This window comes from Manis javanica, chromosome 4 (assembly GCF_040802235.1).
Source record: "Manis javanica isolate MJ-LG chromosome 4, MJ_LKY, whole genome shotgun sequence".
NCBI lineage: Eukaryota > Metazoa > Chordata > Mammalia > Pholidota > Manidae > Manis > Manis javanica.
Window position 1 is genome coordinate 103,687,321 of NC_133159.1, and position 19,701 is coordinate 103,707,021.

General features: G+C 40.3%; 1 protein-coding gene across 2 annotated transcripts in view; it reads right to left on the reverse strand.

Moving 5' to 3' along the window:
• Positions 1 to 10,615: 10,615 nt before the first annotated feature.
• The window catches only part of WARS2 (tryptophanyl tRNA synthetase 2, mitochondrial), a 127,143-nt gene continuing 118,057 nt past the window's right edge, over positions 10,616 to 19,701 (reverse strand). For both annotated transcript variants that reach the window (XM_037021256.2, XM_037021262.2), the window contains 2 exons: positions 13,144 to 13,262; positions 10,616 to 11,685 (listed from right to left, as the gene is read on the reverse strand). In XM_037021256.2, the coding sequence (XP_036877151.1) occupies positions 11,237 to 11,685; positions 13,144 to 13,262 (568 nt within the window). In that variant the 3' untranslated portion in view covers positions 10,616 to 11,236. The remainder of the gene's footprint in view (positions 11,686 to 13,143; positions 13,263 to 19,701) is intronic.

The window sequence follows — 19,701 nt, forward strand, 5'->3', positions numbered from 1 at the left end:
TTTTTTTCATGTGAAACCTTCATAAGAGTGTATATCAATCATACCTTAATAAAAAATTTAAAAAGCAGATTAGTGTATTAGTTGTGCTAAGAGCTAAAGAACTGTAACAAAGAGATCCCAAGATAAAGTGGCTTAAATATGATGAAAGTTTATTTCTCACATAACGGTCCAGAGGTAGGTGGGAAATCCAGGGCAGAAACGGGACACTGCTTGCTGAATCCAGGGACCCAGGATGAGCAGTTGATTGTCCCCACCTGTAGGGAAAAAGGAGGTTTGTATGGCCAGGATACTCACCTGACCCTAATCTACTGATGATGCAATTGGCCTACTGCTAGACTAATCCTTCCACACCCATAGACAATAAGCTATTATTGATTTATTCACTATATAAAGAGCTCTGCCCAGTGCTCTGCGTGGAGACAGAGATGGAGGTGGATTACGGACCTGCAGATTGCTGGATGCAGACATAATCTCATGCTCAACCTACTGCATAGTATTCCAGGGAGCTATCATGGTGTCTTGCCAATGGGTTTCAGCCCCAGGCAAGTTCACTATGGATTCAGTGAGATGGAGGAATGACAGTGGAACATTCTTGGGGTAAAGGGTTTATTACCCAGCTTGTTCTCCAGGCAATAGGTTGAGCACTAGAATTATGTCTGCATCCAAGTCTGCTGGTCTGTAATCCTCCTTCATCTCTGTCTCCATCCAGAGCACTGGGCAGAGCTTTTTACATAGTGATGCTGTCAATAATAGTTTATTGTCTATGGTGTGTAATCAGTAGCCTAGCAGCAGGCCAGTGACATCATCAAGTAGGTTAGGTTCAGGTGAGGATCCTGGCTACAGGAACCTTTACTTTATCCACACTCCACTACTCCAGGATTCTTATCTCACAAGCTACACATTCTCTGTCTTCCACAGTGGTCCCTGTATGAGAAAGCTGGAGCACTGTAACCAGATTCCACAACAGCAACAGGGGATAACAACAACATAGAGATAATAACAAAAATTAAGATTCAACAAAATTTTGATACAGGTAACAAAAAAATTTTAATAATCTTCAAGCATGAGGAGGTTATTTCAGCTATATTCAAAACCAGCTCTACTCAAAAGAGTTCATGACTCACACTTAGTAGTGGTAAGGATAGAGAGCTCCATGCACCCCAGCAAGCAGCAGTTTTATTTGCTAGGATGTATGACCAATCCACAAAGATCTTAAGGACAGTAAGACACATGTTTTAATGACACCAGTATAGGTAAATCCTGTCTATCAGGTAGGATGCATGCAAAAGAGTAGTCCTCTGATAGGACTGCAGTGGGAAGGGGGTCCCATCCAGATCTAGTATACTATACCTTTACTCCTCTCCCCATGGGGTTACTGAGGGGGTCTCTAGATAATGCTACTGGAGGTGCATGCACTGGCCATATAATAAAACTAACTCCCTGGTAAGATGCTCCTGCCTTCTGGAGATTTAGGATATACTACTGTGATCTTTGGAGGCACTCTACTATTACTGCAGGAATACACAGGAGGCTAGCTTCCAGGCCTTGTCCCCAAGGTGCCAGGAGAGCCAGCCATCGTTAGTCCATGTTTCAAAATGTCCAAGGCTATGTCCACTCAATGGTGTCTCTGGGGTTCAGTGCAGTTGGTGCTGGCAGCAAGATATCATTCTGGTGGCCAAACCTTGGCTTCAGTGATTCTTCCTTGGTTTGTACTTGCAGTTGTATAGGAGAGGGAGCAATATGTGTTAGCATGTCTACAGAGCTCAGGGCTCCCTGTCGGGGTTTCTCATTCAAATGCCATAGCACAGTCCATAAATGGACTGACCATCCCCGCAGACTATCGGTGTCTGACTTCAGTCTAGATTTTAACAAAAGATTTTACCGCTTTATCATGCCTGCCACAGTAGGACTGTATGGCACATGAAACTTACATTTGATTCCCAGCTGTCACACTCATTCTTGCAGTGTATGTCCAGTAAAATGGGTACCCTGATCACTCTCAATCACCTGTAGTTGGCCATAGGCTGCAGAGAGACACTCTAGACCTCTTTTGGTCATTGGTTGGTCTGCACAACATGTAGGAAAAAAGCAACCAGAAGTCCAGTAGCTGTGTCCACACAAGTCATGGCATATTGGTACCCTTCTGACATATTGGTACCCATTGACTTCTCTTCCCTTCAATCATCTTCCATCCATATTGTTTCAGTCTTAGGGTGGAAAGCTACGGCCTTCCATTTTGGGGGATTCCATAGCTAGAGCCATCTGTGTACTATGCATCTTCAGGTATAGGGGCTCTTCCCTCCCAATAGGGACTCTCTGTTACTAATGGTTCCAATGTAAATTCTTCCTGCTTTTCTCTAGTATATGTCATTGGCTCTAATAAGCATTGGAGTTCTTTATTCAAGGGGCTACTAGAGAGGGCACTTTGCTGCTGTGGGTAAGCACCCCACTTGGTCAGTGTAGGCATTTATACCATACCACTCCTTGGCTTTTGGGTCCAGCCTCATACACACCCCATGATGGGATAGGTGGTTATTACCTTTATTGAGGCCATTCCAGTGATAGGTCCTGTAGCCAGCAAGATGTGAAACATGGCAGCCAATTGTTTTTCTATCAAGGTGTATTGTACGTCTTCCCCTTTCCAGAGTTGTGACCAGAATTCAATAGGTTGGTGAGTTCGTTCAAACTGTTGCCAGAGACCCCAGCCATAACCATCTTCAATCACATGAACATCCAGTTCACAGGGCCTTGATGGGTCTATCACACTGAAGGCCTGCATGGCCTTTACTGCCCATTTTACTGTATTAAAGGCAGATGCACATGCCTCATCCCAGTCCCACCTGACACCCTTTCATATCAAGCAGTATAAAGGCTTCAGAATTTGTGCCAAGTGCAGGATAAACACTCTCCAGTAGCCTAGAAGACCCTAAAACTCCTGTAACAATGCTACAGTTGTAGGGGTAGGTAAGGCCTGGACTTTATCTATGACTGCTTCTGGTATAACTTTAGTCTTACCCAACCAGATGACCCCCAAGAATTTGACTGACAAACCAGGTCTCTGAACCTTGATGCTGTGAACCTTGACAGCCCATCCTTTCTCCTTTATATGTTACAGCAGTCTAGTTGCTACACCTTCTAGATCTGAAAGAGAATCAGACGTGAGCATGACATCATCAATATAATGGTACAGCTGCACCACTGGGGGTTTCTCCTATGCTGCCAAGTCCTGGCCTACAAGTCCATGACAGATGGTGGGGCTGTAGAGGTATCCCTGTGGAAGGACAGTGAAAGTCCATTGCTGTCCTTCCCATGTGAAAGTAAACTATTCCTGACTTTCCTGCTCAATGTCAATGGAAAATAAGGCATTAGCAAGATCTACCTTATAATGGTATGTTCCTAGTTCATGTCTGAGGGCATCCATCATGTTTGCAATAGAGGGGACAGCAGCATGCAAGTAATTCATGGTCATACGCCAGGAGCCATCTGGATTTTTTACTGGCCACACTGGGGAATAGAAAAGACTATGTGTGGGCTTTATTATACCCAACTTTTCCAGTTCCTGAAGGGTTTCTCCAATTTCTTTGGCCCTGCAGACAATTCATATTGTTTGGTATTAGTCACCCACCAAAGCACAGGCAAAGCTTTGGGCAGATGCCTAGTATGTCCCCTCAGAACCGTCTTTATTACACATATTCTCAGTCTGAACTCACCTGCAGTAGTCTGCAAACATAGACCTTTCAGTATATCAATCCCCAAAATATATTTGTGGATGGGAGTTTTTGGGGTTAGATGCCCTATTCCCAAAGGGACTTGGGCTTTTTTCACTCTGATACCTTCTGCCCGTATCCATCTATAATAGTGGGGGTCCCAGGAAACCACTCATGGTTACCACGAATCAGTGAACATTCAGCCCGTGTCCACCAGAGCCAGGACACATTGTATGTTTGCTGGGGGCCAATGGATAGCTATTTCAGCATGTGGCCTCCAGGCCCCCATGCTCTCTCAGGGCAGATACCTTGACCTTCCCCTCAGTCAAACGGTGTTCCCCAATCACCTTCCTGTGTGGGTTCAAGTGAGGTTGGCTCACCCTCCAGCAGGAACTCTTGTAAACACACAGGCTGGACTTGTGGCTCTGTTGCTGGCCTCTGTCTCTTTTTTCTTAATGGCTGGAAGTGCTGCTCTGGTTTCAGTTGTTGCCATAGCTCTAGTAAGATCCTATTTGACTTCCCATCTAATTTCCTCCCATCTGCTCCTGCCCGTACTAAATCAACCCACATCTGGGTCCTTGTAACCCTCATGGGGCTCTTTAAATTTTCCCTGTGAGTGGCAGACCTTATTTCTTCTGCATTCTCATTGCTTCAGCCCCTCCTAAGTCTACTACTGTATGGTTAACCTCACTTATGGGCTGCCTTAAATGAGGGGTAAGAATGGCCACTAGAGACCCAAAGAGGGAATGTGGGAGCCATCTGAAGCACATCATTTCTCATCCCTGCAGTAAAAGGCTCCTCATATCGGCCATAATTCTCTGGACTATAGCTCCCATAACACCTGTTGGAGCTCAGCCATCTAGCAGGGGAGGATGGTAAACCACCCTGATTGGGCCACACAGCATGAAGTACAGCCATGAACCAATCAAGGAGGGAGTGGTTTCCTGGGGTCTGATGTGCATTTTGTAGTCACTGCCTCAAAGCAGGATGAATTGCCAAGGCAGCTTTCCAATCTCTGATCCCGACAGAACAATTCCATCCACTCCTAAATCCCACAGACACAGGAGCCAAGCTGATACTGACTCTGAGGGCTTCTGCCTAAACTGGGAGCCCAAATCCACTAACTCAGCCTAAGTATAGGGGCAGAGCATAGAGTGCTCCACAACCTGGGGAGGGGCTGCACATCTGGAGGAACCCTCAGTTGCTCTGTGCTTTTTTTTTTTCAACCACTGGTTGTGCTTTCAGTAGAGAAGGGGTCAGTGTCCCTGGCACCATCCCTTCATCCTTCCCCAGCTCCTCCATTTCTGGGGCTGATGACACCTTTCCCTCCCCTCCCCCGAGTGCCTCCTCTGCTACAACCTTTACCTTTTCTACGGTGCCTCACAGCAATGCCAGCTCAGTCTTCAGCAGCTCTCTTACTTCACCTCAATGCCTCACAGCTGGCATTCTTGCACTGCCTCTTCTGTACTTTCCTCAGGAGTACATCCTTTATCTCATTGGCCTTTTCCTCCTTCAGAGCACCTGGCAGAACTGCTGTCTCATTCTGTAAGGAATCTTTTACCTCCTTCACTGGACCTCAGAGATCACTTTCTCACACTGCTTCTTCTTGTGGATTCTGCAGGGGTCCGTCCTTTTCCTTCATGGCCTTCACCTCTTCCACAGCACCTCATAGTGATGCCACTTCAGTCACCAACATATTTTTACCTCCTCAATGGCAACTCACAGCCGGCGTTCTTGTGCTTTCTTTTGCATCGATGCCATTTCATTCTTCAGTGAATCCACAGCAGTTCACAGCTCATGTTCTCATGCTGCCAGTTCTTGCGTCTCTTTCAGGTGCATGTTCTTCTCATATGTAGACTTTTTTAATACTGTGAGAAGCAGCCAACCTACAGTCCCTGCTGCCTCATGGGCACTCTGCTTCTCAAAGGATCTGCTTACTATACCAAGGGCCACCCCCAGAGCCTCAGATGTTACCTCCACCTGCCTCCAGTCCTGGGGTGGGGCCCAGCCCTCTAGTAGGCAAGCCACCTCAGACCACATACCCACTGGGGAACAGTCAACTGTCTCCCCATTCATGGAGGCAGCCACATGAAGCACCCCTCCCATAAGGGCAGCTTGTTCTTTTCTTTGGTCAACAATGAATCCTGTTGATGTTGTCAATTGTCTTGCCAATGGGTTTCAGCCCCTGCAAGTTCACTATCAATTAAGTGAGACTCAGGAATGACAACGGAATGTTCTTGGGGTGAAAGGGTTTATTATCCAGCTTCTTCTCCCAGTGATAGGTTGAGCACTAGAATTATATCTGCGTCCAATAGTCAGCAGGTCTGTAATCCTCCCTCATCTCCGCCTCTATGCAGAGCACTGGGCGGAGCTCTTTATATAGTGACTCAGTCAATAACAGCTAATAGCCTGTGAGTGTGGAAGCTGTAGCCTAGCAGTAGGCTAGTTACATCAAGTAGTTTAGGTTCAGGTGAGGATTCTGGCCATAGGAACCTTCACTTTATCCTCACCTGGCTTTCCATATTCATCTCCACATGGACAAGGAAACTGAAGGTTTACATTGTGCCTCATTTCTAATTCTTGGTGTTTAGATGGTACTTTTAAAACAGGATAAAATGGTTCTTCATTGCATATATTAGGTTGATCCACATGGACCTACCAGTTTTGTTGGTAAAAAAATAATAATCAAATATTGACAGTTCTATATGGTTCAATCTAATAATTCTATTCTCACTTTGCCCACATGCTGTATGGGTTTGTTTTTCCCTAAGTGCTTTCATATTTCTATTTCTGATTGGAAAGCTCTTTCTCCTTACTTTATCCATCTTATTCCTTCCTTTAACATCTTGGTTAATCACTCATCCCATGCTGACCTAGCATTTTCTGGCTAATATGTCTGCATTCTTCTCTAACTACAGGCATATTTTATTTCCTCTGTGCCTTTCACAATGTAGGCCCTACACAAATATTTGTCATAAGGCTGAATTACATATCTGAGGATAAGTCACTGAGGGTCTGAACCCCAGTTTCCTTCCTAGGACAGAAGATGATCCCTGTCTAGCCAAGAAAATGCAATTGTTGAAAGTGGGCTTAAAACAATCAACAGTAAAGCCTCCAGGTTGTTCTGCTGGTGGGGTGTTTGAAAATGTTATATGCTAAGTGATAGGCAATCTACTTTCAGCTCAATTTCAGGAAGGAGTGGATTCTTCCCAGCCAAAGCAATTTCAAAAGACCCTTCTGGTTGACAGAGTAAAAGAGAATGTTGATCACAGAGGGAAAACACATAGTTAATGAGAACAGACAGAGTCATCACATTAAAGAGAAAGAGCTGCTGTGTGGAACAGTCACCCCCTGTACCTAGGAACACAGGCACACAGTGCTTGACAGCATGAACTGGAGGAAAACAAAGGCTGCACAGCCTAAAGACTATGCTGTGTGCACAAATGAAGAACTTTCGGGAAATAATTATAAGAGCATTGAAGCAAGAGGAAGAGGAAGGGAGAAGGGAGGCAGGAAGGGAGAAGTGAGGGCTAAGATCATGGGACACACAGGACAGAACCACAAGTGCTGAGAGAAGAATCTAGACTAGTCAGAAAGGGGCAGACCATTCCCTTGGACACACTAGTTAAGGTGTTACATTGGTTTCCTAACTAGGGGAAGCTAGAGAAGAATAGTAAGTGTGTAATTTTAGGCAAGTTGCTGAATCTTACTTATTTGAAAAAGTAGCACTGATAGTGCCTATCTTATAGGGATAATGTAAACACTAAATATTACATATGAACACACAAAGTGCCCAGCACATAATAACTATGTAATATGGACAGCCTTATTACTCAAGTATTGTTTGGGAAACTATATGGTCTGTCATTCTCAACTAATCCTTTCACTGTCTCCATGAATTCTCCATGTGAAGAACTCTCCAAGGAGACTCATGAACTATATACATTTAACCGGTCTCACACACACACATACACACAAATCAATCAGTAAGCTGAATGCCTTAAAACAACAGTGTCCAAAAGACATTTCTGTGAAGACGGAAATATTCTGTATTTGCACTGACCAGTATACTAACCATTAGCCTGTGAGAGTACCGAGCTCCTAAAAGACCTCCTGCAGGGGCCTCAGTGGCCTAGTGGGTCTCTGCATCAGACAGCCTGAATCTGCCTCTTAGAAGCTGAATTTTGTTAGGCAAGGTACTCAGCCTCCCATGCCTTGGCTTCATCCTTAGTAATATGAGATTGATAATAATATCACTGTAGTGAATCACAAAGATTAAATGAGAGAATACATAGAAAGCAGTGGTTCTCAAGGTTTAGATGCATTGGAATCACCCAGAAGCTGTTACAACACAGATTACTGGATTCATCCCCAAAGGTTTTGATTCAGTGGGTCTGGGGCAGAGACAGAAAATTTGCATTCTTAATCAATTTTCAGGGGGTGCTCATGCTGCTGGCCAGGGGACCATACTTGGAAGACCATTTATAAGACCTGTAGTATGGTACCTGGTATGTGTGAGAATTCAATAGTGTTTGTTTTATCATCAGCATCTTCATGGTGTACATCAAGGTTTCTGGAAAAAAAAAAACCTGTACCTTATTAGGGATCTCTAGCCCATTTTCTTTTTTTTTTCTTTTCTTTTCTTTTTTTTTTTTGAGAGGGCATCTCTCATATTTATTGATCAAATGGTTGTTAACAACAATAAAATTCTGTACAGGGGACTTAATACACAATCATTAATCAACCCCAAGCCTAATTCTCAACAGTCTCCAATCTTCTAAAGCATAACGAACAAGTTCTTACATGGTGAACAAGGTCTTACATAGTGAATAAGTTCTTACATGGTGAACAGTACAAGGGCAGTCATCACAGAAACTTTCGGTTTGGATCACGCATCATGAACTATAAACAATCAAGTCAGATATGATTATTCATTTGATTTTTATACTTGATTTATATGTAAATCCCACATTTCTCCCTTATTTATTTTAAATAAAATGCTGAAGTGGTAGGTAGATGCAAGATAAAGGTAGAAAACATAATTTAGTGCTATAAGAGGGCAAATGTAGATGATCAGGTGTGTGCCTACAGACTAAGTATTAATCCAAGCTAGACAAGGGCAACAAAACATCCACGGATGCAGAAGATTTCTCTCAAAACAGGGGGGTGAGGTTCTAAGCCTCACCTCTGTTGATACCCAATTTCTCACCTGATGGTCCCCCTGCGACTGTGCCTGTCTTAGGTTGTTCCTCCCTTGAGGAATCTTACCCGTCTCTGCCTAACCAGCCATCTTCCGGTCTAGCCCATTTCCTGACATTATTTTGATAAATGTTTATCAAGCACCTACAAAGGGAAAAATATCCCTTCTGTATTCCAAGAGACAGTCTGTCAAGGAGGGCTTGGAGTAGGTACAGCTACAGAGCACCAAGTAACCTGACCATCATCACTACCAAGTGAAATGACTTTCATCATTTCAACTCTCCACAAGACACAGAAAATAAAAAGATCGCCTTTTGAGGTGAGCCACAAGCTAGATTTCTCTCTAATTCTTCTTGATAAAAATGATGTTCTGAGGCCTGTAAGTGGTAGGTGGAAAAGATGTGAAAACACATCTAGGCTCTTGACACTTATATCAACTTCCTGAGATCCTGGGTACATCCCTCAATCATGGACCTGGATTTTGGACTTGATGAGCTCTCAAGTCACTTTCAAAAACAACAGCAGGATCCTCACAAACCCAACCTCACCTGTGCAGGGATTTACTCCTTGGAAATTATCATAAGTCATCTAGTTTTTCTCCTCTGAGATTCTTTCTGTGGTCCCTTTAGTTCTTTGGATAAAAGGTGTTGGAAGGGGATTAAAAAAAAAGCCCAAACAGACAAAGACAATTGGCTTGATAGAGTCATCTTTAATTTTGTCATTTTCTAGTATTCATACTATGGTTCCTTTGGAATAAAAAAAAAAAAAAAAGCCTTGATGAAAATATGCCCCAAGAGAGCCTCTAGGACTATAGACACCATTCCAGGAAGAGATCCAAAAAAGGGTCTTTCAATTTGGATTCTGAAATATAGTATTTTATGTTATTTATATCTGTTCTAATAAAGGACCACTCAGTCTACTTCCTTCTCTTAAGAAACATGAGTTAAAGTTCTTTGCAAATATCCTAGTCTCTTATGTGAAAAGGGTGAGGATTGTTCCTACAGGTAGAAAACTTATAAACAATTTCTGTTTCAAAATCAGTCTTACTAACAGGTCCTGATATGGTAAATCAGGATTATCTTTTCCATTTTCAAGAAGTGCAGAGAAGCTGGCTTTAGAGTGACTGATTACTTAGAGAGACTGGGACAGAGGCGAGATGAGAAGCTCCCACTTACTAGAAAAATCTGATTTGTCAGGTCTCACTACTATTGTAATCTGGCAGAATATACTTTCAACTGTCTCCACAATAAGCATAGGAAACAGAACTTGGGACCTGAGTCGGGGATTTTGAGGAGCAAATGTGATCAAGTTTGGCGGAAGCCAGATTTGAAGCAGGCAGCTATTTGTCAAATTGCTAATATAAGCAGTATCAGTGGTTCAGGTTGTATTTTCAGTACTCACCTTCAAAATAGGAATATCTGGAGTCTCCCACATGCTGTCTCTCCGGGTTTTGTGCTGATGAAAAAGCACTGTTCTCAGGAGTAAAGGTTTTAATCTCAGATTTGCTTCTTACTTCCTGAGTGATACCATACAAGCTAACTGTACTTTCTGAGCCTCACTTTCCTCAGGTGTAAAATGGAAATTCCTCTTTTGCATATTTCACATGGGGTTGGTGAGACTCAACTGAGAGATGAATACAAGGAAGTATTTATTAAGAACAGCATCCAGGGACCTGTGTATAATAAATAAATCAAGCTGAAATAAAGCAATCTTCTCATAAGATTGTATCATGTATTTCTGAAATAAAGAAAAAAAAAGCTGGAACAGTCAGTGTGGTCTAAAGGGGAACAAGGTAAGCAGTTTAAATACATTAAAGCAGGTGCCATCTCAGTGACAAATGAGTGATGGTAATCAACTTATTTTTATAAGATCTGAATACAAATTGGTCCAAACGACATGCCAAAGATTGTAAGGCTAAGACCTCTCATACTACTTTTTAAAAGAGTTAAGATAAAGTGAGCACCTGAGCTAGTACATACTCCACAGAGAGACACAAATGATACACTCACTTGCTAAATTACTGTTAACTGCCCTCAGATTTACATAGATAAATTCAGGTCAAGGAGTGTGCCTCAAACATTTGAAGATTCAGGTGGCTGTATGTTCTCCGTTTTGTTTGTTTTGGTTACAGCAGTTGCTGATTGGGATTTAACACTGTTGTATTTGAAGGCTACAAATCTTATTCATCAAATGAAACCAGTGATTATGTGTACCAAATTAAATGTCCCCAAACAATAATTTTTTGCTTGTGAAGAAAGCTGCCTTTATTGGAGTGCACTGACCACAAGACATGAAAGCCTTTTCATGGTTAGTCGATTAGTGGCAACATCCTAGAGAAACCCCACCAATTTCTTCACCTCCTGGCACACAGGATATGCTAATTCTTTGGCTTTAACTGACCCAACTCGTAAAACCTTCTCTAAGTGGCCTTTGTCCATCTTCAGCTTTTCAATTTCACTCTTAATTGGAGCAAATTTCTCAATCACAGCATCTGCCACCACCAGCTTGTAGTGTGCAGTGTCCATGCCAGCACTGTGGCGGACCACTTCCTCCACAGAGAGTCCTGTCACTGCGGCATGAATGGCAACCAGGTTGGACACACCCCTGCGGCTGTCCGGGTCGTAGGTGACCTCCGAGGTGAAGTCCGTCACAGCCTTGCGGAATTTCTGTACTATCTCCTCTTGGCTGTCTGTTATTCTGACAGTGGCCAGTTTATCAGGATCTGATTTTGACATTTTGACAGAAGGATCACGGAGGGATTTTACCTTCTTCATGGATGCTAGGTAAAAACACCCCAGGCACATGTCAAAAACAAAAACAAAACAAGAAAACATGAACAATATTAAAAAAAATCACCAGGAATGTCAGTATTTAGACCTTAAAAAGTGCCAAGAATACTGACTTTATTATTTTTATCTGGTATATTATCTCTATTATGTTATATTCATACTATATTTATTTTGTAGTATACTTATACATATTATTTCTATTTGAATATATAAATATGAAATACTGTGAAAAATTCAAGCAATTTATGTAAGCATGAAAGTAAAGGTCATCTGAAATATGTATATATAATGTATAACAAAATGTATACATTTTGTTAATCACATTTTCTTGCACCTTTCAGTGAATACATACACATAAAAATATATAATCTTACACAAATGAAATTATATCATATAGTTTTTCCTGTGTATCACAAACCAGTGTTATTAATAATTGCCCATTTTATGGCTATTACGGAAACATAAAGTTTAAATAGGTAAAATAGTAATAGGCCAAAACATTAACATACTTCTTATTCCTAAAAGAAGGTTGACTTCAGTGCATGGGGTACCCTGAATTTGTGTGAACTGTTGGAATGACTTAGAAATTATACCTGCCTTATGCTTCTAACTTGATACTTGGCACATGTTATCCCCTTTAAAATGCTGTCAGCTTAATGAAGACAGACAGAGATTAGGTTCCATGAAGCTTGCCCCTGCCATACATTTACACTGCTACCAAAATATTGATAGAGATTTACAACTTCTTTCCTCAAGAAGATTCCAGACTAGCACAGCCTTGAAAGTTGCAGTTGAGGTTTCAGATTCAGTAAGTAGATTGTATATTCCATCTTGGCTGTACATTTAAGAAGTCGGAGTGTAAGAATTACCAATTTCTTATTTTATCTAGATTGATTCAGCAGTTCTCTTGTGCATTTAGTTTTATTGTGACTAGGGAAGGCAAGGTAAACTGGTTTTGAAATCAAAGAGCTTAATTGTAGAGCTCAGCTTTGCCACTGTCTACATACACAACTCGGACGTAGAATCAGCCTTGCCATGCCTTAGTTTCCTCATCGATACAATAGGGAAGAACACCTGTTCTACCAAGTGAAACGTATTTATATATATATATTTTTCATTATAAAGTATTATATAATTTACCTTATATAAACTATATATATATATAAACTAAAAAGAACCATTTTCTTATATACTACTTTATAATGAAAATGGTTATTTTTAGTTTTTAGTCTCTTCTATACTTTTCTATTTTGGTTATTTTATTCAATAATCCAATGAAGTGTACCAGTCCTACATTACAGAAAAATATGGAGATTCTGGTTACAAATCCTGAAGACTGTCCATGAGAAAGCCAAGTTTAGACCCAAGAAAGTTCCAAGCCTTGGTCCATTATCCAATCTTCTTTTCAAAACACACCTTGATTTAATACTCTTACGTTTGTTACTTACTTAGGATGGATTTGGGCACTGGGAAGAACTCCCCATACTTCTTGTTAAATCCTCGTGCTAGATCCTGAACTAGCTCCATGTGCTGGACTTGATCTTCCCCGACAGGAACGTGTGTGGACCTTTAATAAAAGCCAGACAGAAAAACTCAGCAAGGCTCCTGCTTATACTGCAACAATATTGCAAGCAGCTGCATTTCCCGTGCCTATTTCACTGTTGGGTGTTCAACAAATGTTCACCAACTACAGAGGGAATGTCGAGACCTAAGTCTTTACCTGTGTATCGGACTAATGCCAAAGAGACGTTTGTCTACTCTAGTTCTGTTTCTTCCATAGCGGAAGAATACAGCCATCAACACCAGTGTGATAGGATCTTGTGGGGAAAGAGAAATGGTATCTTAAATAGCATATGCTCTAAGCACAGCTGTATTTTAAAACCACTCCTCAGTACATATTATCCTAGCCTTGAGCAGACGGTTTTTACTTCAGAGCTTGTGCTCACACTTGAAAGATACTCCATCCACTCTTCAAATCAAAGATGGCAGAAGGTTCTTCAGGAAAGAATTTTTTCTCCCTGTTATACAGGGAATAGCTCAAGGTCTTTCTGGAATACGTGCCTACATTTTCAAGTAAATTGCAATTACAGGACAATGAATATGCTGCAGAGAAGTTAATGAATAAAATCTATCAGTACAAAGTAGACGGATCTCAAAAACAATGTTGAATTAAAAAAGCAAGTTGCAGAAGACATGTACAATACACTGACATTCATGTAAATCTTAAAAGTGCATATGAGCATACAATATATAGTTTACAGATGCATATATAAATACAAAAACTCCCTAGAAGCTCCTCCACAAACTCAGGGCAGAAGTTGCCTCCAGAAAGGAGGAAAGAGAATGGGTCTGGAAAAGGAACAAAGAAGATCAGGATTTTATCCTGTGATATTTTATTTAAATATAAAGATGTGAAACAAAAACTATCAGGATATAGGGATTTTATTTGTAATCATTTTAATACCATATGTAAATTTTCAATGTTCGATCACAATGAGGTCTGTCAACAAGGGGCGTTAACAGCTATAGAAAGTCTTGATGGGAAAAACTTTATACAGGTATCCCCTGCTCTTCAGGCATTTGTTAAGCCATTTTGCTTTTATGAAAGACCTACATTAGCAACTGTTTTCGCTAGCGTGAAAGAAATACAAAGAGTATTTTCACTTTCATGAAAAAAGGTGAACAGCAAACAGCATTCAGCGTTGGGGTTGCAGCGAGAGCCATTAAACAGGCAGCGCGCACCCAGCACAGCCAGCGGCACTGCCACGCCCCTTCCCTGGAACCACACTGGGCGCCTCTCAGCGTCAATCCGCCCTAGCTTTGAACTGTGTGAGCAATCTGGGCTTTATCTCGTTTTATTTGGTGCATCCTAAGGTATCAGAAAAACCCGAGAGGTTATTTTTTTGGGGTCTGGCAACGCTCAAAGAATTTTCCATTAAATTAATTGGTGCTTTGCTTTATGCCATTTTGGCTTATGAAAGTTTTCATAGGAATGCTCTACTTTTGGATAGCATTCTCCTCGTTTCCTCCCTGTAGTTAAATATTACGGGCAGGAGATGGGTGGTTTTAGTTCTTTAATGCTTGGTTGAGGAGTTTACATTTGATAATACAGTAAGTAAAGTGCTGTAGTTTCTTGATCAAGGAAATTTAATGTCCTGTGAAAACAGCATCCTTAACGTGAACTTGGATATTTCCATGGTACCTGTACGTTCTGACTGGAAAAATAACAGCTTTACAAATCAGCCACAAAAAAGGAAAACTGCTAGAAAACTATGGCACTTTACTATAGAGAGGAGAATCTCCTAGCCAAGTAGTTAATTAGTGGTTCTTGAAAAACTGGAAGAGATCTTCTTATTTTCCTGTTAATTACTCTCCACAGACTACTGGTCCATTTAATAAAATTGTCTAGAGCATAGGAATTGATGTTAGTTTTGACTAGTGTAAAGACAACCACTATAATAAAATACTTGAGAACATTTTGAAAAATTTGAAATATCCCTGCAATCATTTTTTTTGCAAATTACTTTCGTCTTTGTTGTCTATATAGATGCATATTTTTTATATATGCAGGCCATCTTTTATGTTAACATAAGACACTTCCCATGTTTCTTTGTGTTCTTCATTAATAGAATTTTAATAGCTTGCGTAAGAATGTTCCATTACTACAGTTAGAGAACCATAAGGAACTTATTTTATGGCAGATTCTTTTGAATATTCATATAGTGGGAAATTTTGATTTGAGTAAAAAAATTATTTCTTACAATAACCCAAAAGTCCTGTGGAGACAAAGCTGGTGAATGAATGTTCAATGCTTTCTGGTCAAAACAAGGTATGACTGTCAGTTGATGAAACTTGTATTTGTATCATAAAATATTCTGTATATATATCCAAAAGAAATGCTGATAAATGTTTTGATTATAGGCATTAAGAATAGGTTTCAAAGTAACTCTTTGAAACTTCTTTTGCACTTAACTAATAAAAAGAAATAAAATATATTTATTAAAAATCCCTGAAAATTAGCTATATTTTCACATGGTCCCTCAAACACAGTTGTGTGTGTGTGTGTGTGTGTGTGTGTGTGTGTGTGTGTGATACAGTATAGCATTTATTTAAGAGCATAGGTTTTGGGGTCAGGTTAGCTTCAAATTCCAACTCTGCTACTCTCATTTTGTGTGATTTTGAGTAAATTATAGAATATCTATCATAGGCAACTTTCCTACTGTAAAATAGGAGTAATAATATTTACCCTATACTATTGTGGTGGAGATGAAATAGGACAATGCATATAAAGTGCTTTAGCACAGTGCCTGAAATTTGGTATGTCTTCAAATGATATCCACAAAATAGAATTCTAAAGTGGTATATTGTATCTCAGAAAGCTGCTTAAGACACACTCCCTATACAAGTAGAGTTTCACTCCTTACCTGACTCTGATTCCAAAATCTCTCTACCTTGGCCAAAAGGAGGGCAGGTTGTGAGAGAAAAGAACGCTAGGGTCATCATGTTACTATTAACGAAGTAGATAGTTAAGAGCTGATGTATATTTATTTACTTATGAGTAAATTTTCAAAGGAGAATAAAAAGAAAACAGTATCAGCACAGAGCAATGTGTTGGCTTATTTTTCTCCTTTTGTCCCCCAGGTGTTGACACTGCTAAAAACATTGTCTTGGCTCTCTGGTTCTTTCCCACCATTGAGGAGCTTATTAACTTCCACATGAGGATCCACATATCTCTAGTCTGATTTCTGAGGTCTCTAGCTCTGCCATCTCTTGAAGGATTAGGATTGTATCTTTGCCTTCCTACTAGAAAATGGCACTAAATATCCCACATTTACTCCCAAACTCAACACTGAAGAATCAACATTCCAGTTTTGAAATGATGTGGGCATTGTGTCTAAGACAACCTGTCTCAATTTCTTACTAACATACCCATGAAGACAGAGAAAATATAAATAACTGAAAACCAGCATCAAGAGTTAAAACTAAGGACAGAATTTGAGAAGACTATCCATTGACTGTGAAGATCAATAGAACTGAAATAAAAAGAGTAACTGAGCTTCTTGTGGTATCTACTCAGAGCAAATGTTCCATTGCTGGAAACCTCTCCCAACTGGGGATAAGGGCAGACAGCCTTCTACTGCAGCCAGAGTGATGCTAACCCTTTTCTCCTCATCAGCCTGATTCTGTCCACATTCAGTCATGACAGCAGTTCTCAGAAAGTAACAGACAAGCAGTGGAGGCAGCAGGAACTGGTCACAGGGCAGTGTATTCTCATAAGAGTGAGAACATAAATCCTATGAGCACAAAGATTTATTTGTCTTGCCCCTACTGTGCCCCAGGACATAGAATGTTTTCTGGTGAGGGCTAGGCAGCAATCAAGGAATATGTGTTGAATAAATGAATGAATGAAAAAGTAAAGATGAGAGACTAAAGCAGGATAAGACCAGAGAGCAGGTATCCTGGTGACCGTTCTTTTTCATGTAACACATCTATTTAGAGAGTGAAAGAGCCAGGCAGGCAGTAGGAGAAAACTCCATCTCAGGCCAGCAGTAAAGTTGAGTGACACAGGCAATCACATTAAGAGTGCAGCACACTGTTCTGAACAGGAAACTCAGCTGGCATCCAGGTAGTCAGAAACCAGAATGCAAGGGCCTTTTGTAGATTTTTGTCTATTGGCAAATACCATTTCAGGATTGTTATCTTGTTGCCATATGGATTTTAAAAGCCCAACACATAAAAATTGGACAAAAAAACAAGTAAAAGACCCCAAAGTGGGGCATATAAAAATACTGTGGGACCAGGAAAAGGAAACTTTACCCTTCAGACCCTGAGGAAGATGTAAAATGAACTTCTACAAGAATAGATAGTTCATTTTGTTTTTTAAAGAAAACTGCTTCATGACTTCAATAGGATTCAAAAAAGACAAGGCTGTTATACAACAAGGGCAAGAAACCACAAAAGGAGAAAAATACAGGTGGTGACAGGAAACAATACAATGAACAGAAGTGAAATAGAGAAAGCCTAACACAAAATGGAAGAATCAAGAACAGTGAGAAGAATCCTAAGGACAGGTCTGATTTAAGGTGACAGTCCTCCTAAAGGAAGACCTCAGGACCATCTGAACAGAGCAAAACCTAAAACTGAAGGAAACTTCAAGGAGTCAAACACAAACAAGTAAGCAAACAAAACTGAGTATGAGTGTGGAGGGGCTCAACAAGTTTCATGAGAAAACACTAGAGACTCACACCAAAACACAGCCCAGAAAGAATTCTGAATTATAAGGTTAAAGAAAATGTCCTATATGCCACAGTCAGAAACAAAAACAAAAATAGGGAAAACAGATTAATAATACAACAATGGAACAATGTTTACAGGATTGAGAGAAAAAGGTAGTAAAAACCTAGCCAAGCTATCTTTTATGTGTGAACTATAATAACTGCTATAATGATAATAAAGTAGATAACAGCAATTGAATAAACACTTCTTATTTATTGTACATTTTGCTAAGTACACTTTATGCATTATTATGGTACATAATCCCTTTTTAGAGATGAAGCATGTCAAACAGAAAGAAATTCTCTGGCATGAAAAAGACTGGGAAAAATTCTGACTCAAAAGTAAGGACACAAAAACTCAGAAATGGGGAGGCTGAGGTATAAAAACTATGAACACCAAAACTATAAAGTCTAAATTCTGGCTACAAATTGAAATAGAAAATAATGTAATCTAAAACCAATCCACTTATAACAACAATCTGTTGAAAATCCCAGGGAGTATGATCAAAAGGGAGTGTGAGCATAGGTTGAAGATCTAAAACCAGTCATGTAAGATGCCAGCCTCCAGTGTCCCTGTGACAACCTCTAAACAGAGCATACCTGCACCTTCCATTTTTCACTATGAAGCTTCTCCATTCTCCTGCCTGCCTTTGAGTCTCTGCAAAACACAAATGATGACTCCCTTACTCTAGCAAGCTCTGAATTGTATTTGGGTGGTCTTTGCTTAATGACCTAAAAGTGTAACCACTGTACATGATTAATAATTTTTCACTTGGAGAATAGTCAACAAATAACTCAAAGAATATTTCTGAAAAGTGAGAAAAGAATGGACACTGGTCAGACAATATATGACAAGAACACTTGATCCAAACTTCTGGAGCAACCAGCTCAGGAAGTCACACAACCTCTACAGCAACTGGTCCAGAATAGTCAAGATTCAGTCAATGATTGCCAATGTCCCAATTCTTTGTCCTCACTTTGTCCAATGTAGGACCAACCAGAGAAGTCAAAGATGCTCCCCAAACCAATCACATAAAATGCCCCACTTCTAGTTAGCCAACCTCCAGTTTCCCTGTGAGAACCTCTAAACAGAGCATACCTACACCTTCCTTTTTTTACTATAAAGTTTCTCCATTCTCCTGCCTGCCTTTGATGCAAATGATGGTGGCTGACTCCCTTACTCTAGCAAGCTCTGAATACCCCGTTTGTTTGTTTTGGGTGGTTTTTGTTTAAAGATGATCACTACTAGAATAAAAAAAGATACAGGGAAAGAAAACATAGTCTATACAGCCAGACACAAAACAAGGAACCATGAGAATCAGAATTATTTAATAATGTGGAAAAATACAAGATAAAAAACCAGAATGTAAATTTTTTGGAAAATATATAAAACATGCATTCCCACACAAATAGAGGCCACAGTGGTTACAGTGGGGACTCAGGCATTGGGCAGTTCTGGGGTCAGATTTTTGCTCTGTCACTTGCCAGCTAGACCTTCTCAAGTCTGTTTTCCACTTTAAAAACTGACTAATAGTTGTTCCTACTTATGGGATTGTTTGAGGGGTGAGTATAATAACATGCAAAGTTGCAGTCTAGTGCCTGGTATATAGTATGCAAATAAGAAATATCAGCTTAAAAAACTGACTTGAAGAAATGTACCAATATGTTAATAAGAATAGAAATAGCAGTAATTTTTAACTTTTTCCTACTGAATATAAGAAAGAACATTTA